This window comes from Rhea pennata, chromosome 17 (genome assembly GCF_028389875.1).
Source record: "Rhea pennata isolate bPtePen1 chromosome 17, bPtePen1.pri, whole genome shotgun sequence".
NCBI lineage: Eukaryota > Metazoa > Chordata > Aves > Rheiformes > Rheidae > Rhea > Rhea pennata.
Genome location: NC_084679.1, coordinates 5,995,797 through 6,022,893, shown reverse-complemented (window position 1 = coordinate 6,022,893; position 27,097 = coordinate 5,995,797). Strand labels below are relative to the sequence as shown.

General features: G+C 41.0%; 1 protein-coding gene across 1 annotated transcript in view; it reads left to right on the top strand.

Annotated features, from left to right (window-relative positions):
• Nucleotides 1-27,097, top strand: part of TMEM132D (transmembrane protein 132D) — a 261,108-nt gene that overhangs the window by 91,842 nt on the left and 142,169 nt on the right. The window contains exon 3 of the mRNA XM_062590102.1: nucleotides 17,246-17,392. Coding sequence (XP_062446086.1) covers nucleotides 17,246-17,392 — 147 coding nt within the window. The remainder of the gene's footprint in view (nucleotides 1-17,245; nucleotides 17,393-27,097) is intronic.

The following is a 27,097-nucleotide window of genomic DNA, read 5'->3' as shown; positions in this document are numbered from 1 at the left end:
AATGAAAGTCAGTACGGCAGAATGCAGCTGGACTCCGGAAGGGAGGTGATGGGGTGCACCTGAATGTGTTCAGTATAGACTGCAGGCTTGGGGGGTTGGTGGTGGTGGATTTTGTTTTTGTTTTAATTCATGGGTAGTATTTTCAGAGTGCTTTCTAGCACCCAAGTGATTTTTTTAACCTCCATCCTGTTGATTGCTAATGGTGTTGTGTTCCCAACTCCTAAAGTTGAATGATAGAAAAAGTATACCTCAGAGTGGAGGCTGTGTAGTAGGGAGTGATTATCTGTGTAGACACTTTCCAGGTTTGGGTGTTGTCAGCGAAGGACTACAGAGCTACCAGCCCGTTTACTCTGACTGTCACAGAGGCGGCATCTGTGGCCCCATTCAGCAAGACCTGTAGCCCTCTCCTGTGCATTAGCCGTGTGACTGAAGTCCTCCAGAGGTCAATGGTAATGAGCAGAAAGGGATAAATTGCTGATCTGAGGACATATTTCATAAGGACAGGATTGGCCTTTCTAATTTGTAATAAAACTACTAATAAATCAATATATATTTTCAGTAAATCAATACCTCTTTTTAAATTGAGAAGTCTTTTCAAAAGGTACCTGTACCATACAGAAGAATATATGAACATGTAGTCTACTGTTAAACAGAGGCAACTAGGAAAATATTATCCACAAGGGCACTCTTACTCATGACTGTAGTCTGGGGACTGCTGCAGTACAAACCACAATAATAAGCCAGACTAAGCAGGGCTCAAGCTGACCAAATACATTACAGTAACACGGAAAAACTAGACATCAGACATCCTTGGAACCTCAAAAGACTTCTGCTTATGTGACAGAGTTAAAATTAGTCTTGCATAGATATTATTTATGTTCTGTTATTAATAAATAGGCAATCTCAACCAGAACTCAAAACCAGTTTCTCTATTTAGTGATAGGGAACTTAAAAATAGGTTTATAATGGGGAAGACAAATTGAGTGTAGTGATAATCACTTTAGAATACTAATATCTATATTCATAATATATGTAGTGCCATCTATTCTACATTCCTTTGTGTATGCTGAGTGCCCCCCTTCTTTTTCTCTTATGTAAATTATGCACTACCTGACATTATAAAACAGTTGCACTTATCTTTAATAAGCAATATTAGTAGCTGCATGGTAAAGTCATAAAAAGGTCTGGTTACAGTGCAAGAAAGATTGGGCAATGGCATTAGAACAGTCTCTTTCCTCTAGAGTGCGAGCTGGAGACAGCCTGGGAACGATGCTGTTGAATGCACAGACCTTAAAACAACCTGTGTTTCTGCTACAGAGCTGCCAGAAATAGTTTCCTGAAAGGGGAACTGCAGAAGTGGCAAGGACAGATTGGTGTATTTTGCAGGTGAGCTGAGCGTAGAAAAAGCAGATAGAAGCAAATCAATGTGCAAAATTTTTATTTGGATGAATATATTTTGGGAAGCTTTAGTACCCAAGAAAACCTAATAGAAATGGTACTGCTCAGGATTTAAAAATTGAATGGTACCTCCTGGTTTTGGATCAATTATACTCATCTTTTTTTTTTTTTTTTTTTTTTGGAAAAGATTTATTAAATTTATTCAGAAGTTTTATGGATGTCTCAAATTAGTGGTGGAAATGATGTACATTCTTGGAGGCAACATGGCTTATTTTGAGATATATTATGGATGCTGCAAGTGCTCCCAACCTTGAGAAAAGCCACTTTCCATATTTTTAGCTACCTGTCTAGGAATCTAAATATATGAAACAGGCTTAATAAATAATTTATTGTGCAGAATAGGAGCAAATATGTAATTATACCCTTGATTTCCAAATGCATTTACTGAGCAAAGTCATGTGATTTAACACAACTTTGCCATATATTATTCATGTGTCTTTAAAATATTCTTGTATACAATGAACCCAAGCTATCATCACCGACCAGTGCAATCAATGAAAAGTTTCCTAGCAGTAGCAAAGCTGAATGTTAGCTTTACAATTCAGTGCTCTTGAGCAAGAACCTTTTTCTGTTCTTCTGGTCCTAGAGCTGTTTTGCAAGGCGCTGCTTTTCTGCCATGTGCTAGCATGGTTTTGAAGCGGCTCCAATTTGTGTTAACTGCAACAGCCAAAATTTTCTGTATGGGTTTCTAAGAAAGAAACTCATGGGCTGAGAGGTTCCTTGATTACCAGTAAAGCTCATATTTTTACTGGGTAAATGCTAAAGCAGAGAAGGCCAGGAGAGAGGAAAAGAAGTTATGACTGTGGAGTGGAGATGGTGTGGAGAGAGCTCCACGGCACAGAGCGGGGAAGCAGAGGCCTGCGCAATTTCAGAACAAACAAGAACACACATAAACAGTTGTTTTCTATGCTTAGGGAAATGGGATTTGGATATTATTTACAGGCTACAAGGGATATATTGTGGAACTTGGGAATTGATATAAAATTGCATTAATTTGCTGAGTGCAACAGGAGGTGCTCAGAGATGTGGATTCTCCAATCCTGAAGACAGTCAAAACTCGATAGGACCCAAAACCCCTAAGCAACTGGAGCCATGCTGCCCTGACCGGACAATTTCCAGGGGTTCCTACTAACCTCTGTTCTCCTGTGATCTTACCTGTGGGAAGCTGAATTAAAGATGCATGTTTGCAAATGTGACCATTCATCCTGGGTGTCTCCTATTAGGACTTGTTTCTGTGAAAGACAGTCATGACTGAACTTTCAGAGAAGCAGTGTACTTTGTAGCATCTTTTGAAGAAAATAGGCTTTCAGGATTTTGAACACCAAAATACTGGTGTCCAGTTTGAATGACCATTTTTATTCTGTCAAGTGCGTGAAGGGAAGAGAGGAGACAGCTGCAACCCCATAGTCTGGTGCATGGCTTCACCCTTCTGCTCGGAGTTACACTTCGGAAGTTGCTGGACTCGATGAATCTTCTTTTCTGACCGTTGGAAGTGCAATACCCTCACGGGGCTCAGAGCTTCTTTGCTTTCAAAGTGACTTCACAAAACACGAAGCTGGCAAGAGGAACATTTCCAATATCGTGCTTGAATTAATTTGAACCGATTTATACCTAATTTCATTCAAAGCAGACAGTGCAGATGGGAGTTGGCAATTTGCATAGGCATAGTAAGTTGGAGAGGTGGTGCAGAAGGTGTTTTATAATCCACATGGTGCGCAAGTCCTCGGTGTTTGAACAGAGGTCAAATCTGGAAAATTTTAATTCTTAGGTCTTTTTCTTTCTGTCTCCCTTGTTTGGTCAAGTCCAGTCATTCAAAACTAAAGATCTCCTAAACAGGTCTGCTTCTCAGCTATGCAAGGAAATTAATGAACATTTGAAGGAGTGAAGTTACTGTATTTGCTGTATTATCATTATTTTATTTATGTATTGCAAATGACATTTGAAAGACTAAATGAGAGAGATTCATACAACTTAAAAAAAAGAGCTAAAAACTCATTTTAAGTTGGACTGTTTTTCAAATGGCATTTTATTATGAATTTCTATTTTGTCTAATGTTGCATTTAGCCATCTTTCATTCTTACTAGATAACAAACAGTATTTTCCATAACACCAGTACTGACAGCACTTGGTTTCTATTTTAATTAATCCCTTGTTTAGAGCAGAGCACATCTGAAGGTGGTGGTATGGCACTGATCAGTCAGTTCATAAGCAGATATGATAACGTTTCTGATACATAGTATGATGCAGAGTGACCCAGTTTCCATATTTCAGTCCAATTTTTAAGTATAGACTGACCTTGCTCTGCGATTCTTCAAAAATAAACTTAATGAACATTTGACATCAGGTATTTCTTTGCAGTTGTACGTACTGCAGCTACTGCCTACCTGCTAATACCAATAGGATTTGCTGAGGGCATTGCTAGTATTTGACTCTCCAGTGCCATTCATGACTTTTCTTGCCTGCAGAGTGGGGTTTTTTGGCCGGGTGGAGTGAAAGTTAATTAGTGTACCATCCTGCACTGTTCCAGTGCATGCATATGTACAGTGATAGCTCTGTCAGAAACGCAGCCTCCTAGAGGCAAGGTCTTCAAATTAGCCCTCAGAAGGGCCTGTTAGATGAAATAGTTTATTTGTGGGGTTTTGGTTTGGTTTGGTTTGGTTTGGTTTTTTTGTGTGTGTATCGTTTTAGTAAATCTCCTCTAGCAGTTGCTCTCTGACTTCCAGGCAGGTAATCTGAGGAGGGAGAAGTTCTTTATTTAGCAAAACCTTGGGGCTGGTTTATTGCCCCTTGTACCCCGCGTTCTCTGCCTGCAGCGGAGGTGCCCCACCGTTCTGCACAGGGGGTTGTGCCGTGCCCAAAATCTTGCCTGCCCGACCTCGTGAGCCGCTGCTGGAACAGATACCAGCGTCCTTGCAACACCTGAACAAGGCTCTTCCCAAACGAGGAGGGTGAGCGGCCACGACCTTGTGCGCCCGGGAAGGAGCCCCCCCGTCTCGGCGGGCCAGCTGCCGACCAGAAGACGTCACACGCAGTGAGCCGTGACCCGGGGGTCTCTGCTGTCTTTTTCCCAACTAGCCCTGAGGCAGCAAGCAGGTCCTCCTAACGATATGTGCAACATTAGCAGACAAAGAGCGATTCCCCCAACGCTATAGGATGTTCCTGTCATTGAGATATAGCTGAATTACAAGCTTTGCCGTGAATTTTATACAATCCTAATGGGCCATAATCCTTATAATGCGACAGGTTTGTGGCTGAGATTACGAAAATATTTACCCCGGCATCTTTTTTTTAATACATTTGTTTTCTATCTCACAAGCCAAAGCAATATGTCAACAGAAAAAGAGATTTTTCATCAATCTGTTATCAGCAACCAGTACTCCAGCCAACCAGAAGGAGGTTTTATTTTTATTTATTTTTTTAAAAACAGATATACTTCTCTTTCCCTATCTCCTGGCACAGAAAGACAGTTCCAAGGGATTGTCTGTGGACACAGAGAAGAGGCTGACACTTGCCTTTTTCTTTTTGTAAAAGGCTGTGCCACAACATCTTTGTTTCCCCAGCCCCGTGCTGACCTTGTGCGGCTCTGCGTTGTCACCTCAGAGTCCCCCGTCTCTGGGCTCTTTCTACACTTCTGACTACAGCGCACTGATAAGGAATAGATTTAAATACTTAAAAATCAGCTATCACTCCCTTCTCCCTGACCCCTTGGCATCCACAGTTATTTTCATGGCTCGACTGTGCTTTTGGCTTGCAGCGCGTGTGTCATGTCAGCATCAGTTTTCTCACAGTTGGACCCATGATGGCAGGGGCTGTTCTTTAATTAGCGTCTCTGCAAACTGCCTCAAGTTGCATGGCTATAAAGGCAGCTGAATAAAGCAATATGCAGTAGTGTGTGACGCACGCAGAGCTACCTTTATTGTGGACTTGAAATAGGTCTTCAAAGGGAACTTTTTGAATAAAGAATCTGTGTGCAAAATGGCTCATGAACGGCTGCCTTCAATGCAGTTGAATAAATTTTGGACCAAATTCTTTATTGCCATATATATATATTGATTCATCATTTATCTCTCTGCTGTTTAGGGGTGAAATAGTGTGATTTTCAAAATAATAGCACTCTGTGTGCACGTTTTATGCAGGAAAATTCCAACTACAGTTAGAAATACGCTCTTTGTGAAACAGAGGTCTGCCCCCCCCACTGATATTATAAAAAAAAAATCAAAGGTGAGTGGTGTCTGTGATTCTACTTTGCACCAATGTCCTAGAGATATCTCTGTTTCAAAGTCATTCTGTGGATGGTACTGTCTTTCCTTGTCCCATCGTCCTCTGTGGAACTATTATCCTTTTAAATCTCTCAAGTAAAAAATAAAACTGTGGTTAAATCCTGTCTGCTGTAATAAGAGGGTAATTAGGTTGCTTTTCTCTTTTCTAGCTTGTGAATTTTAACCCAGTTATCAAAATACCAACATGCATTATATATCCTGCTAACCTCAATTCACTGTGGTGTTTCAGTGTGTCACAGAGCTAGGCTGGGGCTGGCGCAGCGACTTTCAAGGGACTGCACCGTACCGAGCGCCTCCAAGCACTTGCTAGTAAGACAAATCTTCAGCAAAATGCCAGGACACGGAAGGGGGAATGGGATGTTTGCTGATATCTGCGCTGCTACCAGCATCTTAGAAAAGTGTTTTTAAAAGAATGATATGTAGTCATGTTTCTGAAAATATTTGGGGAAAAAACAAACAAAATCCAGCTCTAATTTTTGTGCATTGACTGTCCTACAGTGTCAGCTGGCTTGCAAATATTACAGCTTGAGTTTGCATCCTGAGTGTATGCTGGGGGGGTCTCTGCTTTGTCCCCGCTTACTGCGCCGTGGTTCTCGTTAGGGAGCGTTGTGCGAGCATGCATTAACTTCCTTTCCGACTTGGCTGGTCTGGAAGATGCGCTGCCCTGGCGCAACCCAGCAGCTACAGGAACCTCAGACCAGTCCAGGGCCGCTCCGGGGAGAAGCCGCGGAGTCTCCAGCTCCTCGGTGCTGTTTCCCTCTACGGCTCATCTCCTGTTGCCCCACGGGCAGTTCCCCAAGACGCCCATAAAGCCCTAGCAGTGCAGGCAGCGCAGAGCGTGGCCGGGGGACGGCGGGGGGAATTCTCCCGGGCGTTCGAGCCCGCGGGAAAGCCTGCTGAGGCTGCGTAATGTCAACAAGCAGTCGGCAGCTTCTCAGCGTTTCTCATGGCTGGAGCAGCCCCACGTCAGAAAAGCAAAAGGCTGAGCGGGGGGCAGCAGGGCTGCGCGAGCAGCAAGCTGCCCTGTGTTTGAAGGGTTGCTCGGGTGCTCTCTGCCGTCTGGCCAGCCGCTGGAAGGCTCAGAGATGCGTTTGGACGTCGCAGCTCCCGGCTGGTCTCCAGACCCAGAGGTGCAGGGGGCTGTGCCCTGCCCAGGTTTGCTGCAGGGCCACCTCTCGAGAGGTCTGGGGCAGGCGGTAAACCTCAGAAATTTTTTTGGAACTTTAGTTTTGTCCACAAATCGACCCAAACCGCCTGCCTTTGCCCTCAGCCCCTTCCCCTCGCCCAGCACGCTGGCTCCCGCACACCCGCTTGGCAGGAGCAGAGGAGTCGCCCGGTCGGAGGCGAGGCTAAGCGAGCGGGCGCTGCGGTTTCACTGGTCTGAGCACTGCCTTCATCGCTGGGCAGGTTATTAATTTCCTTCTCGCTCCAACCGTACGGGTTTCCCAAGCTGAACAGTAGCGTTACGCTGTGCTGCAAAGCCCTTACTGTCTGACAGGAGCACGGGCGTTCCTGAAAGTGTAACTCACGTTTTTTGTAGCATTAAGAACGGGGGAGAGTCAGTCTCTGATAAACTGTTGGCTTCAGTTATTTCCAGAGGCTTCCTCTCTGCAGGTTTTCTCTCTGCATCACGCTTGCTTCAGCCTCCACGTAGTCTGTCACTCTCAGCACTTTAGCATTTAGCCTTTTTACCCCTTCTGCTGATCTTTCCGTTGTCTGCTAAAACAGCTCGTGTTTCTCTACAGTTTTTGTCCTACCACCTTGTAGCTAGAAACACAAACCCTTTCCTTTCTGGAACAACTGCCTAGTGGTCACTTCTGACTAGAAAAATTTAATTAGTGGCAGCTGAATTAGGGTGTTAATGGGTTTGGATGATTGCTGCTGGGCTTTTGCAGCAAAAGTGGGGGGAAAAAAAGAAAAAGAAAAAAAAAAGTAAAGCAGAGCTGCTGCTAGTAAGGAGAAATAGTGCCACTTGGAAAGTCACCTTTTACCATAACATTTATGACTCTTAGCTGTGACCGCTGCTATGTGAACGCTGGGGGGTTCCCACACGTTTGAATGCCACTGCAGGCACACCAGAGCTGTTGTGTGCTGCGAGGAGAAGCACCTAACTCCTCCTCATCTTTCTTAAATTAAAATGCCCAAGTAGAATAAAACAGGCCAAGGAAATGCATGAAATTTGAGGCTGGGAGAGGTGCAATTACTAGTTTTTCAGGCTTTATGTATCGGGAGGATTACCGGCCGTCTTTGTGTTCCTGCAGAATAGCTCTATCTCGGAAAGCGATTGACAAGGAGGTTTTCATATAATTCCAAGTCATCTCCAATCCTGCTTGCCTGGATCAGCCAAGCCTTCACCTATGAGTCTTCTAGTATGAAAATCATAACCACAGCTGTGCTCTGACATGCACTAGGGTTAACTGCTGCAGCTGGATACGGACAACATTGTATGTACCCTACATTAAGGACGCAGAATAATTTTGGACAGTGTTGTTATTGTATTAATTGAACTCATTCTGCATCAGTGGCTTCACTGAGCCATTAGGGTTTGCCTGCAGCAGAACTCCTTGCTGTTATTTAGGAAACGTTGCTTTGCTAGCCACTAGTGCAGATGTCAGAGAGGTGGTTAAATAAGTCAGTATAGATGCACAGTCTTCAGCCTAAAATTTTGTGTATGGAACAGAAATCTCTATTGGAATTGCTTAGTGAATATTCATTTTACAGCAATCACAACTCTTTGGAGCAGTGCAGGCTTTCTCTCCATTGAAGAGTCTGAACCCTTTACTCACATACAGAGTTTGCAACTTCTTTACTGTGGACTTGATTCTGTAAACCTTTAACTAATGTCATCGGGAATCAGCAAAATTGCTCCCTTGAGAGGAGAGAGATACCTGTGAAAAAGGGTTTGCAGGCTCAGGATTTTTGCAGCAAAGATTGTTATATGTTGTTTTTCTGCCTCTCTGATGCTATTCTCTGAACATCTGACATACATGTCATTGAATGAAGGACAAGCAGCACATGCAGATCCATGGGCCTTTTTTAAAATTTTGGCACAAGTTGATGTAATGTTACAGCCTGCTGGAAGCTGCTCCTGTGCTACCTCCTGGAGGGGCCTCTTTATGGGCAATAGATGAGAATTTCTGTGTAAGGGAACTGAAGTATTCACAGTTTCCATGAAGTCCAGAAAATGATTTTTTCTGCAGCTGTGAGAAGTTGCTAGGGAACGGAGCTAGCTCGTTTTCACTGATCAGTCTTCGTTAGCGCCGCTGAGGTAATCTCCTCATTCATTGCTCAGTGATACTGTTGTTTCGTTCCCCATTAAGCTGTGATTTGGGAATAGCACACAACTGTCCTGCCTATGAAGTTTGAAATAAACTTTCTAATAAAGAATTTTTTACGACACTGCAGAGCATGAGCCAAACTCTTCAGCAGGAGCGCGATGAGCGGCAGGGGTCGGAGCGGGAGACCGAGCCCCCTGCCCAGGGGCTGCGGGACGGGCACCGTCGCCCGGCGAGCGTTCGGCTTGCAAAGCGTTTCGGCACTTCCGCGCCTCTCCAGGAACGGGCATAGCAGATTGGAGAGTTCTTTTGAGATGAAAGTGCTATCCATACATATGATACTGCTTTCACTGCAAATTACATTTTAGCCTCAGTCTTAGAGCACTCGCCTCGAGGTGAGCGCGCCCTCACTGAGCGCCAGTCCCGTTCCAGGGGAGGCCGAGCCGTGCCTGAGCAGTCTGCCTGGTAATTCTGCTTGAGAAGTCAGAATTATTATAGTTTTGATTGCTAGCAGCATCTTTCCATTTAAATCTTGTAGAAAGCCTCTCTATATAATATTTGAGTCTATATATGTAGTATATAACTTATATAATATGTAATACGTATAGTACAGAATACATCTATGTATAATGTGTTATGTATTCTTTTATATACATACACACACACACACACACATATATATACACACTATAGCATCCCTCCTAGCTCTTTGCTACATTTTCTTACCTGTGAAATAGGGCAAATGGCACTCTATATTCGCTGTGCAGAGTCCCTGGTATTTAGCTTTTTTTTCTTTTTTTCCTTTCCTCCTTTGATTTAAAAAATTGTTGGTAGCCACAGGCTGCTACCTGAGCTGCCCAGCACTGTCAGCAGTCTTGCTAGTGTCTGCCTGGGACATGAAGGGCTGTGCTGCTCTGTGTGTGTGTGTAAGGGGATAAGTGTTTTGTTTGTATTTTTTTACAAGCAGTTTAGAAAGGTATATTTAAGAATCTATACTATATTTTTGCATTTATTTTCTAAACAGTAGTTGGAAGCAGTCCACAGAGCTCCCAGCCACGTTAGATCAGCAGGCAGCTCTATTTATCTCTGTCTTTCATTTCTGTAAACAAACACCTTCCTTCACACCTTTGAATACATAAATATTTTGTGTAGTATTGCTGCTCATTATTGCCCAATTATCCATCCCTGTAGGAAAAAGTGCTATACAGCAGTATAGAGAGGTGACAGCAAGCCTCTATTATAGCCCTGGATAGGCTGAGTTGTTTGGAGTAGACAGAGATCGTGGTTTCCTTCCTTACCTTCACCTGTAGCTATCAACCTTAAGACAGTAACTCCTCTTAAACATCATTACACTTATAATAATTCACATCCATGTATGGCTACTGGCAGGAACACAGGCCTGTCCCTTAATGCAATAACGCCTCCTTCGGACGTCTCTAACAGGAACGTTGTCAGCAGTGGTAGTTGTCTCTTACCTGTCCTGTTACTGAGACTTTGCCTGCCGGTAGCATCTGTTTCTGTAGTGGCACCTCAGGGTACAACACAGCTACTTTTCTCTTTCTCGCTGCTTTGCCACCTATTTGACATCGTGGACTGTCCACAAGATGATGTCTGCTGAAGGGTGCAGCTGCTATACAGATATGATGTATAGGAAAAACCTGTTCCTGGCTTTTCCATCAAGTTTGGGATCCCAGGATGGGATCTGCTGGGATCCCTGTGGAGGTGCAGTGCTGCGCTGATTACTCCCGTAACTGGCCAGGTTTGCTCTCTGAGCTCACGTTTCGGGTCTCTGAATTGATTATGTCCAATCTTTCCTCTTAATTCTTCAGAGACTGGTGAGTTTTACATCTTGTAAAACCTTTTCTTCGTAAGAATTTTCTTTTTGCAAACCGTAGGAATAAATCTAAGTCTACATATGTGTAATGTGTCTGTATACATACTTACATACAATTATGTGCACACACACAAACCCTAAGTACAAGAGACAGTTCTTTCAAGTCCAAGAGATACATATTCCAAAGACATCTATTTTAACTCATGGCATGCACAATTCAACTTTTGAAACCTAAATTGGTTAGGTTTCAAACTGGTTTGAAATCCACCTGGGTTTTTTGGTTTGTGTGTTTTTTTGTTTTTTTGTTTTTTGTTTTTTTTTCTCTATAGTATCTCCATTTGAATGATGGTAGTTTAGTGTCTGAGTGGAACAGTTTTTCCTCCTGAAATGTTAATTAGATAGAGAACATGTTATACTTTGGAAAAGCTGCATTGCAAACCCATAGATAAACAGATTGATTTAATTTTAATCTGCTTTCATGGTGATGCATAATGATAACTGGTTTCTGTCTCACAGGACTGAAAACCACAGACCTTAATAAGAGTTTGTGGGTATATTATACAGCTTTAAATAGCTTATGTTGTGCTAGACCGCTCTCCATAAATTATTCTAACTCCATCAGTATCTCAGGGACTCCCGATTCTCTTCTGCTGTGGATTTTCAATCAGTGAAACTATTAGTGTAATCTGAAGAAACTTGGAGGCATCTTCTCTGAAAACAACTGACAACAGTGGTTTGTACACCAGAGTATTCCATGGGAGCAAAAAAAATCTTTACAGAAGTCACAGAAATGCAGAATAGTTGGAATTGGCAGGGACCTCTGGAGTTCATCTGGTCCATGACCCCTGATCAAGCAGGGTCAGCTAGGGCAAGCTGCCCAGGACCATATCCAGCTGGGTTTTGAATATCTCCAAGGATAGAGTGTCCACACCCCTCTGGGCAACTTGTTCTGGTATTGAAGCACCCTCACAGAGTACAGGGAGCTGCAGGTGCAGTGCATGCAGTGTAAGGTGAAAAAATGGGTCACTGCCACAAAGTCAGCCCAGGATCCCCAGCATAAGCTGTATTTTTTTCTTGAATCTAGACCATCTCTCTGCACCTATTGAGAGTAACCATCATCATAGAATAACTGGCAATAAAAGGATGATGGTTGAGAGTGGCACAAATTCCTTTCTCCATGTTAAAAAGAGGCTAGAATTGATTCTGCCGCAGTAGAATCAAGCCCTTGGCAGGGCAGGAGGTTGTTCCAGGAGGTGAAACATCAGCATACAGATGTCAGACAGAACCGTTCCAGTATCCGAATGGCCTCATTTTTGCATCGTGCAGCAATAGAGTGACCTCGGGTACTGCAGAGGGTGACTTCTTTTCATGTGCTTGCAGAGTTTGCTTTTGAGACAGTGGTCGTTCTGCTATGACTTGCCAGAAGGAGACATTTCCCTGCTAGGACCATGAATACTTTGTGCCTTTCCTGCAGGGAATATTTAACTGCTGTCTTAGATCGCTGCATTAGACTTTCCTCCTCCTTCAGGACAAATATATAAAGATTTCTATTTGCTATCATAGCTCTTCCTGGAGGAAGGCTAAAAATCGTATCTTTTTCCATTCATGTTTTGCTTGCCGTCATTTTTAAAGATTAGTTACAGTAATATAGTAACATGGGTAGTGAGGCTTCTGACTTCTACCAGCAAACGACTCCCCAAACCCACCACTGCTGTTACAGTACAAAGGTGGAGTGTCACCCTGTAAAGTCAAGTGTTGCTTTGGTCCCTCTCCATTGCTGGGTTAAGATTAAGCTCCTGGCAGTAAAAAGCACTAAAGACAAACAGAAATAGAAACCCCTCAAGTGGTTGCTGAAGTGCTTTGGGGAGATACAATGGCAAAGGCAAATTCACAGCTCATTAAAGAACTACAGCGTCTGTTAGGTGCCTAGAAGCTCTCAAAAAACGTGCCCCTCCGTGCACAACTTCTCTGCCACCTCCTATCTGCCACTGGTAACACGATAACCAGGGGTAGCACCAGTGTTGACAGGCTCCCATTTCCCCTTTTTGCTTTCATGGTGAAAGCTCACTTTTCAGAAGGAGCGTGGAAAATTCCCACGTGTTTTTGCCCAGAGCCCTCAGAGTAATAGAAAACCAGAATCAGTGTCATGGATTTAAAATGTCTTTATTAGAGCTGTCTGGGGGTTAGATTCCGTGTTTATTTGCTCTTTCTTTTGGAGCAGAGGGATGCGTGACATTTGCATCCTGCGTGCAGGACGCTGCAGGAGCAAAATGCAGAGAGGGAGTCCTGCCTGTGGCAGGATTTCTGCAGCTTCTGAACGGTCCTTGTCTTTGATCTCTTCTTACATGTCTTGGGGGGAGAATTTGTGCGCTTTCTCTCTCTTTTTTTTCCCCCTCTTTCCCTGTGGTGTTTCAAACCAGACACTTGCTTGACATTGTACCATGGCACTTAGCAGCACATGTGCTGTAACGCCGTTATTTTTCACCAGCCAGCTGTTCCACTTTATACAACACTTAAGTAACAATTTCACAGCCATTACCAGCCTGCAGTAATGACATGGGCTGAAAGCTGAGCGCTAACTGGTTGTAAACTACAAAAACCAGGGAGGTGCTAAAACAGACACTTTGATAAATGAGAAGGGACACCGCCTGCATTTTAATGGATTGCGTTGACGCCTCTTTTATCACTAGAGTAAACATGGTATTTAGTGGGTCAGGAGGTAGAATTGGGAATCACTATCTTTATGCGCTTAGGAAATGTATTTGTTTGATTTCAGGTGTGAGGTATTGATTCTGGGAGTTTCTTCTATGTCTTTTTATTTCTCCCTTCCCTGGCTTCACACCCTGTCAGCACAGGCGGGTTTGCAGGGCCGAGGTCTCCCAGGGGCTTGCTTTGCCGAGAGTGACTTGTGGAGGGGGCAGCCCCTTACAAGTCTCGGAGCAGCACGTAAATCACAACCTGCGGCACGTTCGTACCAAGCAGCTATGGAAATGTTTAGTTAAAGAAGCATGCTTGTTTGGTTTTGTTTTTTAAAAAAGTATTAAACATGATTGAAATGTTTAATAAGTTTTTTTTTTCCTCCTTCTCTTTTCCAAAGTGGGACCTGGCCCAAAGTAAAGTGATTGGAAGAAAATACTCTGGCAACTTTCCTTCCTGCTGCCCTACCACCCTATTTTAACCAAACGTACAACAGGTGGTACTTAGGCTGTTAATTGCGTCCCCGACCCCTCCGCATGGTGAACTGAGAGCGCGTGGTGGGCCGAAGCGCGAGGCTGGGCTCAGCGGTGCGGCACGGCAGGTTTGCTGCGGAGTGACCGAGCCCCGACAGCAGTCACAGTGCTTTCACCTCAGATATCTTCGGATTTTAATCCGAAGAGTTGCTAACCTCCTGCTCTGTAGAAAATAGCAATCTTGTTCTGTTATTGTTTTCAGTAAAATTAGAGGTTTGGGGCCCTAATAGATGACTAAATTAGATCTTATCAAAAACTCTCCTAGGAAATCCCGATCCTTAGACTGCAATTACCCCAAGGAGCATATGCAAGGATTTACATTTGTTTTGAAACATTAGAAACGAGTGCTAGATGGCACTTTGTCACTGGGTAATGTGAATGTCAAGGGTGAACAAACTCACCTTGTCCTTCTGGTTTTGTGTCCATTTTGCTGGTTTACTGCATCACTCTGGCATTTAACAGAATCCAGACAGAAAATAAGAGGATGGTATCAGTTAATGTCCCTGTGTTTGTACACTTATTTTCGGTCTGTCTATACTGCTTTTTAAAATGGAAGTGAGAAATTTGCTCAGTTTCGAGCGAGTGGCTGTTTACTTAGCAGAGCTGAGACCTTGGGCTGCATTGTTGTTTACAGTAAAGCTGTTGCACCCATGCCAGCAGTGCGCGGTGGAATATCGTGTGCCATCACACTGCTTTTTTCTTTAACTCCTCCTGGTTTTGCTAATAAAATATATAAAACGTGTATCATATAGTCAAGGTCATATGTTACATATTTTTACATAGTAATTGTAATGTACCCCAACTTTGAATCATGGGAAAATGGTTGTTTTGATGTGAGGCTACCTGTCTGGATTTCCAGAAGGTTGTTTTTTTTTTTTTTTTTTTTTTTTTTTTCCTTTTTTTTTGCCTGAAAATCTTGTCCAGGATATTTCAAGGGCTTAAAGTCTTTATCCACGATTTCCAGATGTCTCACAGCAGGAGCAGTCTTGCTGCAGGTGCCCCAAGGAGACCCCATGGTATATAGAAATTCTAGATATATTCAAAGGCGTGTGCAGACTGCGGGGCAGCACATCGTGTACTCATCAGATATACTGTGTGTGTGTGCTGCACCTGGGGTTTGTACCTGCGCAGTTAGCCGAGGTGCTGAACCTGGCGCACGTGCTCAGGGCTTTGTAGCCATGCTCACTCATACCTCTCCGTGCAAGCAGCTCTGGTTGAGGGTGCAACAACCTGCCTGTGCTGGAGCTGAGCACAGGGGGCTGGCTCCCTCAAGGAAGCTGCATTTACAAATATGTATGTTCTATAAGATGACCCAAATCCTGTGCTGGGATCTCCTGACCAGCTGTAATGAGAGAGACTAGAGAGAGAACAGTCGCACTGGAGAGCTGGAGATGTGTGTCCTCAACCACAGCCGGCTGAGCCTGGACAGCCCTGAGCCACCTTATTGCCCGGCAAAGCAGAAGTCATTTTTCTCTCTACGTGGATCTTAGCTGACACTCAGCAATGATCCTTTCTTGTGGTGGAACAGAAAGGCAGGCACAGATACTGGTCTCTGGGACTAGCTGGAGACACGAACTGAAAAACATTTCATCCAGCCTCTCTGGTCTTTTCTGACTCCCTTTCTCTACCTACCGTTCTAGATACGCAATTTGGTTTCCACTCTTCTTGGACCATTGGTCCCTCTTCCTGAGCGACATTCGTGGTCTAGGAGCAGTAACCGCATCCTACTTAAAATACATTTTGGAAAAATTGGCATAGAAGAGCCTGGGCACAAATTGGCAGCTCTTCATGTATGTTCTTCCAGGAGTGCTAAGGAAATGACGGCAACTGCCTCTGAGCTCGCAAAGAAGGAATTCAATGCAATCTTGTTGGTCCAACACAGTCGAAGGAATCCTTTGCCTTTTTATTCTGAAAACACCTGTGTGGACGTTGTCCTTGAAAGAGTTCACAGGCAATTTCATGTGGAGGCAGATCCTACAGTTATTGTTTTACTGATATTAGCATTTACTGCAAGGTAGCAGCTGTTTATACAAAGAATCACATACATTTTTTCCGGATTGAGAACTTGCCATAACACTGAATAGATTTTGTGTATGAGATTTTGAGCAAACATAATTAAACTGTCATTTCCTGCCAGCTCATATATGAGGAGGTTTGACCACGCAGGATGTTTTTTTTTTGTTTTTGTAAACATATTTGGAAACCAGAAGTTAACAACACAGAAACTCCTAATCCAATAAATTAGCCAACAATTCATAACTATACAGTAATTCACTAATGCCTTAAGATGCACATTTAAATATTTAGTTAAAGAAAGGAGAGAAAGAATTTGGGATTGCAGCATCTGCAAAAAGGAAATTAAATAGATTTTTAGAAATATGTTTACTGTTCCTATAGAAGTACTGTGCTAAGGTAGGAGAACTGGAAAGTGCCTCTCAGTAATAGCCAGTCTAGTCATCATGACTCCAGAACTGTCGCACAGCTTTTCTGGCAGTTTAATCTTGTGGATGGAAATAGAGCCCTTGAACTGAAAAGAAACTGCTCAGTTTTGAAAGACTAAGCACATGCAAAGTATTTTTTGGATCAGAGCCTATAGAACAGTTGCACCAACAGCACTGAAAGAAAATGAAGAAATGTTACGGACCTAGAGAGTGAAATTTGGAGCAAAGATACGAAATGTCTTCACTTTGAGTAATTGAGAGTCAGCATAGACTGCTTATCCTGAGACCCAGGAAAGGTTTTTGGTTCCTGACTCCAGATATCAACCACAGCAAAAACTTGACTTAATTTTGGGGCGAACGTGGTACATTCCTCCCCAGTAGAATGATTTTGAGGCAAAAGAGAGCCGTAATGTGCTCAGTGGTGCCCACCGTGTCAGTGCTGGAAGAGCTGGAGTGAGGAGTATGCTCCAGAACATATCCACTCTGCAATTTAGACATGACTAAAGTTGTAATTACCATTAGTTCAATAAGATTTTTATCTTGATATCATTTGTTTAAAATATGAAATCCTTAATTAATTCTCTCATCTCTTTTCCTTGTAATACTGTCAAATTCTAATGAGTGGTAGCATTTTTTGTGGGTCAGTGAGAAAATGATGAAGAAATAAGTAACAAATTAAGCTGATGTTTTGTGTCTAATTGGTGAAATATCCTCTTGTTCCTCTTAGAGCAAAGGTGAAGAAAGGTGTGAATATTTTCAGTGTACGAGCCAGCAGCCCATATTTATGGGACATCAGAGAGAGCGTGGGTTATACCGGGAAATATGCACCAGCTGTTATTGTTTGCCAGAGGAAATCTGCTACCTCTGAAAACAGGTAGGTTACTTCCAGCAATCTGTCTTTTACTAACTGATGGTGAGTTTTCTTTTTCAAAACAATTTGCCATTATTTTAATTAAATTTATTAATGTCTAAGCACGCACCATGAGTATATTTTTTGAAAAGCTGGAGCTATCTTTATTTTACAGTGCATTGCTAACTCTACTGCATGTGCTTTAAACAAAAATGTTATTTAATCTTGATACTCAAGGGACATGAAAACTAACAGGAAAAACTGCTGTCACAGAATATTCAGAGGAATATGTTTCATGTCTTTGAATTTAGTTCTAACTAGTTTCACCTCTTCAAGTTATTTGCTGCCAGGCATTGCACCAGGCATTTGTTAGTTATGGGGAAAGGAGTTGATCTTAAGCTTTCTAGAGCAAACTAAAATATATTCTGTGTATCAAACCCACAGTTCTGTTAGTGAGTTTTATATGAATTTTTAATCTGTGGTGGAAAATAGATCTTCCTACTTACAATCCCATCGTGCAAACACTCGCATAGAACATTGACCCTCCTGAACAGCTCTCATCTGGCAGCTGCATGTGCCTCTTCTAATCACAGCTCTTTAATGAATACATCTTTATATTTTTTGCTGCTTATTATCCATTGTTTCTGGAAACATATGGCAAGTGCATATTTATCTGACATATACATATGTATTGTCTTTGGCATCACGGTTAGAAAACTCACCTTATATCAGGGGAGCTCCAATTTTGCCGTTATTTACTTAATTTTACAAAATCTTATGGGTTTCGGGGATTTCCTATAGGCTTTAGAGTTCTTAAATAAAAACCCTCTGAGCCTAATAACTAGGAAGCCTCATGTCTTTGGAATCTGAGAAGATGAGGAAAGGAGAGGAAGGGAAGAGCTTCCTTTCATAACCATCATATAAATCACTTTCTCCTTATTAAAACTCAGTTTCTACACAATTTCCCTGGTGCAGTATCCTGACTGTACTGTATCATCCGATCTGTATGTTGTCTCATACCCGACTCAATTTTATTGGTCAAAGAAGTAACGTGTATGTACGCCCAAGGTCATAGCTGTCTACTTTCTAGAAGAACCTGCCAGACAGATTCTTTAAAACCCCAGTTCAAAGCTCTTTGAAGACAGCGTGAGTATTTCCATTGGCTGAAATAAGCATTAGATCAGAATCGATGATTATTTCAACAGGCAGGTTTCCATCATGCTTTACCTTGTTGGGTCTCTGCAGTGCATTTACCTGGTTTCTCCTCATCAGGAAAATATTATGCAACATCAGGGGTGAACTGAAGCTTAGCAACTTATTTCACTTCCCTGTTCATCATTCAGTGTCAGGCTTTCAAAACAACCCTTTTTTCAAAAAAGTGTTTTGTCACCTTTCATGCAGTGGTGGTTGCTGTGTGCTTTCATATGCTCGTTATAAACATGCCTTCAGGTTTAGTAAAAGAAACGTGAGCTGGTATATATTTTCGATTTTACTGAAAAGAAAATCAAGAGAAGACACTGCATGTGTTTAACTCATAACTTCAGTTTTTACTCATTCCACCTGAGTTCGCCCAATCAAGAATTGGTGGTTTTTTTCACTTTTGAAAACTTCTTGTTCATTGTTTGTAAACAAATGTAAAATATCTGCAATGTATTATTCAGTATGTTGTTTTCCTCATTAAATTTAGTCACATCTATTTTGCTATTCATTTTAAGTAGTAAGATCAAGCATTATATGGGACGAAAGTGTGCTCAGTACTTTTTGAGGAAATAATTTTCCTTTATCTAGCATCTTTGCTGTCACTAAATACGCACAATGAATAACAGCTAAATATTGATGTCTCTTACCAAGTTGTTTGCCTCCATAGTTCATTCCGAAATTCTGCAAAATCTGCATATTGTTTAATTACTCTTAAAAATCAGATATCTGATCACATGAATACAAAGGTGGCAATGTTAATTAACTAGAAATTCAGTGCTTTTGTGTTTCTGATAGTTTTACATGGATCAGGAAATAGTGTTAATAAAGCTAATTTACTGTGACAGGTGCAATTTCATGGATTAAGAACACACTTGTGCAAGCAAGAAACTTAACTAGAATGCCTGTGCATTTTTTCATCTAAATTTGAAATATATCACTCATTTTATTTGGAGAGGTTTGGGCACTGAAAGCTTATCATAACAGGATTAACATATAAATATTATCACAGCCAGCAGGGTGTTTTAGAATGAATATTAACAGCAAATATTATGAGTTTGTATGACTAATTAAGCCCATCTGTCAAATATGTTTTGAAGTTCTTAGTGCCTTGCTTATTATGGGCTTGTGACAGTGTTCCAGATTAATGATGAAGCAATTAGAGTTCTCCCCAATTCTTCTGATTTCCTTCTCAGACAATAATTTCGTAACACTCTTGAATCTTGAGATTATTAGATGGGTTTAATACTTGTAGCATCTGTACAGATCTTCTGTTCTTCTTTGAGAACCATCTATCTTCTGTCTCTTAATTAATCAGTTGCCAAGAATTGTTGTGACTTGGGAAACATTTAAACACTGATTGAGCCAGTCCCAATATGTGCCATCCTGATGTTTCTTTTCTATTCCTCATATGAGGAAGCAACTAGAATGGCATTTCAAGGAAATTTTACTTGGTTAGTGTTGTTTCTCAGTGTATGTGAAGTTGAGCATCTCTGCTGTGCAAGCAACAGTTATAAGAAGGAGGAGACTGCCAAAAAGTGAAAGATGTGGATTCCTCTCTGTGCTTTTCCTGTATTTCCCGTTTGACTGAAAGCAGGCCAGAGTGTGATGGCTGTAAAAAATATTGAGGTGGCTGAAGATGCAAATTTATTGAGTTTTCCAAATGGGCCTAGCAACCAAACTAGTTGAGAGAGAGTTTGATATCTAAGAAATTTTCAAGGTCTCATCAGATCTCATCAGTAAAACATGATTGATAGCACTTTTCTGTGTCAAGAGGTGTTGTGGAGACATTAGGTAAGGTGCTCTGATATGATTCTAATAGAGATCATATTAGTATTATCCTCTTAAAATATTTTATTTCATGTTTATATTTTTGGTACAAAATGTTTGTTCTTCCATTGGAGAATATAGTATTGATCCCCATGCTTATGGCAGGAATGAAACCATCATCCATGCAAGTGCAAAATAGTTTTAAGCTCAGACATCTCCAAGTGGAACCTGATGTCTGGATCTGACTGGTCACCAACTCTGCTCAGCAATTTGCTCTTCCTATCCTTATTGTTGAAAATATTACAAAGGTAGAGTTTCCTTTGATATTTACCACTTAAATTTTTGTGTAACAGTTCTATAGCATTAAGGATTTATTGGCTTACTCTGTCTGAAATCAGTTTCTGGTCCTGCTGTTAGTGGGGAAACTCATTTTCGCTTGAAACTACAGTGTAGCTGAGTCAACGTATGAAAATATTGACAAAGTAAGAGGCAATGGCAGTGTCTCCTCAGCTGTTTCCATCATTTGTTCCTATGTGTCTCATGCTTCCATGATACTCTATCCCAGTGCTTAATTTTTCTTAACAAGAAATTAACTCAATATTAGATAAAAATGGGGGACAGGAAAACATATGGTAGCATTGCCTTTTATTTGCCTACACAGTACTTTCTTTTTATTGTGTTTCTACCATTATCCTTAGTGTCCTGTATTTCTCACTCTCTAATCTAGTATGAGATCTTGCATTAAGTTACTTCACTGCTGTTACAGCACAAAAACTAGATGTTATATATTGCCTCATTCTGTTACTTGTTGCATCTGCCAGTGCATTTGATAGACTCTCAAGAGTGCTATAATCCTGAAATACAGCATGACTTTTTATCCTGAAGCAACAAAAGCAACAAATTTGTCATAAATAATAGCCTAATAGCCTCAATAATTATATTATGAGTCTTGCTGGTGTTCATCAAAATGCTTCATAAATGTGGTTTTATATTTTAGATCATCACTATTTTTTTCCTTGCTATTCATGTGTTCACATGGCTTTATCAATGAGAAATGTATTATTGCTGGGAGAGAGAAAATTCTATACTCAGTGGAATTACAAAAAAGATATACACTGAAGCAAAAATAATTTCCAGTACAGTTTGTCCCAAAATAGTGTGAACCATTTAGGCTCCAGTTTGTCATGATGAAACTGAAGGAAGAAAAAAGATTTTAGAAGTCATACATGCTTTCAAACAATGTATTCAAATATGGTATTAGAAAAGTTGGACAAGCAGTGAGGCAGAGGGTTGGCTTAGGTTATATGTTTGTGTGTTTTTATGGTGATGTAAGAGATTATTTTTTTCCTCAAAAGATAAAGCAAGCCTGCAAGAGGCTTATGATCGTAAGCAAAAAATATTTTCTTGTTATTCCTATTTTCAGGGTGGAAAAGAGTATGGGGGGAGTATCTTCTATGTGATTTTGAAACTACTTTCTGACAGTCAAGCCCTAAAAAGCTGGCTATCAGCCCGGCAGCAGTGAAGTCAGGAAAGGATAATATGTTAATTTGATTATGAAATACCAGAGTTTAATGCAATTTACACTTCCTAGTTATCTGGGGGATGTCCAGTTGTGAAAGCATTTGCCTTGGCTCACTTAGGGGTTTCCTAGTGCATACCATTTGGGTTTCCCTTTTACCTTCCTGTGCTATTTGAAACTTCTAGGCTTCTGAGAGTTTGTAAGTTGTGACAATATGAAAGTACTAAACATCTCAGGAATCATATTTATATTGCACTGTTTGAAAGTAATTAGTTACAAAATTTCTATTTCTCATTTAGACCTTCTTTTACAACTTAAATGTGCCCTCTGATAGAAAACGCTTACAGAGGTCAAGACAAAATAGATATATGCTCATGTAACAAGCCTCAGTACATCGTTCTTTCACTCAGTACATCGTTCTTTCACATGCTGACCCATCTTTTTTCATTTGTAAACATAAAACTATTTTCTTTACCAAGAAACCCAGCCTTTATCTTGAAATCACCTTACTCAATGCTAATATACTAGAAAAAAGTCATCATTGTGAAGTATATCAAAAGAAAAGAAGCGAAATATTAACTAACAGCTACTAGATGAAGACATTATTAAGAGAGATTTTTTCACCCACTTGTTTGAAACAGATTCATTCATTTAAAAACAAAAAGATTACATGAAAACACTTCGAAGGCATGTAGATGGTCTCCTGGCATTTTAGAGGTGGACTCAGTTTCTGTATCTCTGACATATAGATAAAGGAGATTCCACTGGGCAATTCAGCTGTCATTACGAGGAAGAAAATTCTCTTTAATCTCAGCTGAACTTTAGGATTCTCCTTAGAAGGGAAGGATATTCCTGTGTTCTTTTGTTTGTGAGCCGAATATTTATTGGAAATGAGGGAAAGTGACAATTAACATTGAATTGCTGACACTGTCTTTTGAAGTAGTCTGGAAAAATAAAGTTCCCCCATTCAAGGAGTATCCTTTTGAAATACTAATGTACAATTATGTTAAATTTATTCTCTCCAACTTTTGATGATCAGAGCTATATCATTGCTGTGTATATACGGAAAGCAGTAAAGGTGAGGTACCGCTGGAGTGGAAGTTAACATGACTTGCCGTCAGGCAAGTAAAAGAGGTTCTTGGTAGTGTAGTGCCTGTATTGTTTTATACCTTTGTGATATCCCTCTACGAGCTGTAAGATCTTTTGGGCTGAATGGGAGAAATTCAGATCCTTTGGAAGGGTACCTGTGCAGCACAGCACTATTATAAGGGCTTTTATTCCACTTTGTGACCAACTATGAAGAATAAGAATACACTAGGAAGGTTTAGGACACACGCAGAGTTTACTGCAATACAGCTGTTTTCTGCCTCTTCCAACTCTTCTGTCCACCACGGTGTGTCCATCTCTGCATATCCAAAAAGCCAGAGAAGAAATTCTGCATCCTGTATAATGTCAAAACAGAAGACAACCTGAGAAAGAATTTCTTAAGTTGCATTGGACTAGTTCCATGTTTCTCATATGCTAGCATCAGCCTAACCTCTCCCGTTCATTTCAACTGTGACCCCAGGGTGGAGTTTAGAAAGAATTTTGGCTGCAGGAGGAGTGCTTAAAAGGAGAGGTGATTTTAATTTCCTGTTCTATCTCATCTGAAAAGAGAAAATCACAAGGCAGGGGGTTTTTATTGCCTCTGTAGTTTTGGATTAAATGTTATTGATTTTTTTAATATACAGCAATAACCATGGAAAGAAGGATCCAAAAAGTACTGCATATGCATGGTTTCCTAATGATACCATAATTAAATATGTAACAGGTATTCCATATCACCTTGTTCATGATGTCAACTAAGAATATGAGAAAAGGTGCAATATCTACATCATCAAACATTGTGATAGCTCTAAAGATAGAGGTCTCTTGAATGAATCTGTGAAGTCCTGGGGTAGAGTTCTGATGGACCCCTGTGATCATGCAACTACAGACTGTATTATAGTGCATACACAGGAGGAGGCAGTTACGTTACTGGCGTTTCAAGAAGTTATCGAGACCCATAAAGTTATTTGTAATATGTTGGTAATTAGGCTTGTTTTCTTTGATATATAGTGCCTTCTATAAAAAAAATTCCATAGCACAATGATCAGAATGACTTTGCTATAATTCTGGGTGTTGTCTAGAGGGATCCTTCTAAAGATACCGTAACTGTCCAGATTAAATGATCTACCTCTGTAAAATCTGCAAATAATAAGCAGTGTTTTATTATGATTTCTTGACATGCAGAACTGGGAATCAAATAACTGGAGAGAAAGACTCTAAGCCCACGTCACTTGCTGGCCAAGATTAGTGATGGAGATGGCAGACCACTCACAGATGCGTTAACTCCCAGTCCTCTCTCCTATGTCCCTCCTGTGGTGATAGGCAGTTGTGTGCAGGCATTTCTACCACCTTCGTTGCAGAGGAGATGCCCTCCTTTCTGTATGGTGTTTAAGTATCTAAAGGACATTTACAATAGTCTTGATACCTTCATGCATATTTAGTTTCTTTATTTTTACCCGGTTTTATCTAGTGTGACAAACATCATTTTAAATCTGAGGAAGAAGGATTTCTCGTAAGAACCTTAAGGGTTCATCATCACTGTGCTTGCTCTGTGTTTATGGTACTTATCACTGTAGTCCATAAACCTTTAAAAGCCTAGGGCTCATAATAATAATTCTAGTGGGACAGGAGCACTTTGCTACCTATTAAAAAAGAGACAGCAAGTGAGCAATCTTCTATCTATGAAAAATGTAATATTAAATGCAAAAATGTGTCATATGAAAGTATCTTTAATGCTGCTGTTGATTTTCTTTTCCTTGGAGGAAATCGTGTAAGAAGTAGTTCTAATTAGTGAGGCAGAAAGTGAGGGGGTGAGTTTTAAAAATGAGCTGAAATTTAAAGTATGCCTGCTGCTGTTGAGGAATGGGGATTCCCATTTTTTAGATGAAAAAAGTCGCTGAAAGTTAGTCATCATGCATAAGTCAACATACACAAATGTATGGATCAAAAGGTTAACAGAATTATGTAGTACGCTCTAGCATCTATACATCATAAGACTAATCCTAAGTAAATTCCAACTGCAAGTACAAGGATGAAGTTCACTAGGCCTTTGAGTTACTTTATGGCTTCATATCTTAATGTACAGATTTACTGATGGCAAGAACAAGCTAGGGTTACAGTATTAAATATGTATGGGTTGTTTATATGAGCTGTTGATACAGATATAACTCCTCAGGTAATTAATTTCTTCACCTTGGTCACCTCTCAGCCTTTAATTCACCTCCATGAGGTAAGATGGGGCTGCTGACCCAACTTCATCGAGGCACTGACTGGATATGGGCTGAATTTTAAAGACAAACCTGAGGCTCTAATGCTGAACATCACCTATTAGGCTTTATGTGCATGCACGGACTTGGAGTTAGTAGCCAAGCTCAGCATGAGCTCCCTTAAGTTGATCTACAGGGCAGGAAGCTACATGACAGTAGTCACTAAGACGATGCAGAGCCGGTGGTGTGTTGTTTCGTGACCTGCTGTAACTGCGCCAGCCTCAATAACTTGCTCGGGGTGATTCAGGAAAAGCAGCAGAGCAGGAATTAAACGAAGATCATCTGCTCAAGTGTCAGCTAGTCCCTTGGGTGTCAACTAGCACCAAAGGCTGCTTTATGTTCTCAGGAACAACTTTCCCACCCAGGAATTTATGCAGAGCTCTCAGGGCCTGGCAGTGCATCTTAGAGATCTCCTGGAAGAGTTTGCTGATGACTTTCCTCCTGCTATAAGAAACTGAGCTTTGTCAGGATAGTAGGGTGGGTTGTCTTTGTGGGCATGGTTGATTCTGACACACACACACACACACACACTCACACACACACACACACACGTGTATATGTATATATATATGTATATATGTAAAAATCAGCAACAGGACAGAAGGCTATGAGGTGTGAGATTTGCCAAGCAGAGCTGTCATGGTGATCGCTGGGTATTTTGGGTTACGTGAATGTAGTGTGCAATGTGATTCATTCCTCCCCCCACATGCTATTCTGCAGCAGTGAGCAGTACTTTCACCTCTACCACCACACTCCCATCTTCTGCAAATGTTTTACAGCTTAAGGTGTCATTTGAAATATAAATTTTTAATGTTCTTCAGAGCCTGATTTCAATTTGCACCTTTTCCCTAGCGTCTGAGTCTTCCAAATTGAAATTCATCCTCATTGTGTAAGTTTATGAATTACGTGTTTTATGTATGATATTTTACCACAAAATTGAACATAGGAATGAATAGAAAAGCTTTTACATAATAAATTAGACAAAACTACATTTTAGAAGATGCAGGAGTGGGAAACCAGCCTATATATTTTATGTCACGTAAGGGAACCAGGATGACTGGCTTGTTGATTCTTTGGCAAAGTGTAGAAATGTTACAGAGTAAGTTTTCTGTTGGTACTTAGCCATCCTGAGAACTCTAGGTTTATTCATGCAAGAGGCATAAATATTATTTCACATAAGATACATTCTTAATTTGGGTAGCTGACAGCTCAGCTGCCGTGTCTTGGATTCCGGACCAGCCCAGACTGCTCATGGTTCCGTTACAACCTACCGGTGGATGTAGCTGTGTGAGTAAAGAGCAGTCTACCACTTAGTCTCTTTACTCACATTGACAATAGCAAAAGGATAAAGAAATCAGTTGGTTGTGCTGTTTCTGTGCTTGAAATTCATTGTCAGGGTGATGGCTGAGGGATTACTTGCACTTTTGTAAATGTATTAATATTACTCTTAGTTTCAGGGATTACCTGAAGCTAATACTCAAATGTGCAAGTAGCTGAATGGATGACCACTGTTTCCAGCCTTTCTTACCATAAAATTTTCTCTGGCATATTGTAAGAAATCATACTTGCCTTTCCAGAGCTTTTTCTGAAATATCTATAGAACACCTTTGATGTTGACAAGATACTATCTTTTTTTTTAAGTCTTTATCCACTGGAAGCTTTCCTAAAGCCTCGTGTTGTGAACTTTGGCATGGGGACCGTGGGACAGTATAGCTATTCAGTTTGTACTGTAAAAGACTATATATCTTTCATCTTCTATTTCTTACACTGCCACTCTAAATCAACTGTAAAATCAATCCCAAAGCACCTATTTCTGATATTTTTAAAATTCCCATTTCAGCTAAACCTTAATGCGTCAGAGCCTTCATACGTTTGTTTACAGTAGCACTG